General features: G+C 46.6%; 1 protein-coding gene across 1 annotated transcript; it reads left to right on the plus strand.

The window, feature by feature from the left end:
- Positions 1 to 1,223, plus strand: F5147DRAFT_157289 (uncharacterized protein). The gene is made up of 6 exons (XM_041428333.1): positions 1 to 129; positions 183 to 403; positions 453 to 597; positions 653 to 784; positions 856 to 1,001; positions 1,058 to 1,223. The coding sequence occupies exons 2-6, from the start codon at positions 183 to 185 to the stop codon at positions 1,101 to 1,103; spliced, it is 690 nt and encodes a 229-aa protein (XP_041293492.1). The 5' UTR covers positions 1 to 129; the 3' UTR covers positions 1,104 to 1,223.

Below are 1,223 nucleotides of genomic sequence, written 5' to 3' on the forward strand. Positions count from 1 at the left end.
TATAGTTCAACCAATACCCTTGATCGGTACAAGCGCAACTATCAGCAGTTGCTTCAACTGGCTCCGGGACTCCAATCACTTATTACTGATCGCACGAAGTCCAAGGAACTCACTCAGATTGCACGAAAGGTGAGTATATGCTGCTTATATGCGCATATACTGTGTACTGATATACTATTTAGATGACTGCTGTTATTAGTGGAACACGTTCGGACGATGCAACTCGCTTGAAGGTCCAAATCGGCCACTATGCGGCGCCTGAACCATTAAAAGAAGGTTTGAAGCCTACAATTTATAATGGTGGCTCACTGTCCAGGGCGCATATGGGCATCAATCACCCTGTGCTTGCTTCTTTTCTTTGTCCGATATCAGCACTCGCTGATTTCAACCGAGATCCCGCATTGTAAGTACTCGATTTATGACATCCGATCATCTGATGTTCTTTGACTTAGGGCCCGAAAATGGATGGAGATCGGACATATTCGTATGACCTCAATCGACTTTCCGGTGTTTCTGTGGGCCGGAAATCCTCCTGGCAGCAGGTACGACGAGGATGCCATGCACGAGGGCCTGTTCCAGGGCTATCTCATCGAGCGTGTAAGTCTTTCAGTTGATTATATGCGTGTATCTTACTAATATTTTGTATTACTAGATAATGCGTCATATTTTTACAGGTCCGTCCACTGCATTAGGTGACGACTCGCGCGCTACGTGTTCGTGCAATGCGTCCCTGCATGATATGACTACTGTCGAGGCAGAGCATATAGCATATGCTTGCGTTCAGGTGAGTTTTATTTTAATTGACGTACTTAACACAACTGACTTATTGTTTTCATATACTACTACTACTGCCAGGCACGCTTCGCCATCAGCAACAAGAACAAATGGTCCGAAGCGGACGGCGAATTCAACAACCGAGCCTTTTACTACAACATCATCGACTTCATTCGTGAGTGCGAGGACAGAGATTGGGCAGAGGGACTTCTCAAATGGTGGAACAGGTATGTTTTTATCTTCTCTCACATTTTACCTAACTAATCATTACTTTTGCCTTAAGGGCATTGTTTAAGAATGAAAACGGCGCGAAGGTGGAACGACTATAACTGACGACAACGGACCAGGCAACGCGGCTGGCTCTTCCTCGGCTCCAATCAATGGCCTAGCCAAGATGCGAGCGCAGATGGCCGCTCGTGCCAGCACTGCCAAACAACCTGCAGCACCTG

The sequence above is a fragment of the Suillus discolor genome (assembly GCF_016758755.1).
Source record: "Suillus discolor strain FC423 chromosome Unknown F5147scaffold_24, whole genome shotgun sequence".
NCBI lineage: Eukaryota > Fungi > Basidiomycota > Agaricomycetes > Boletales > Suillaceae > Suillus > Suillus discolor.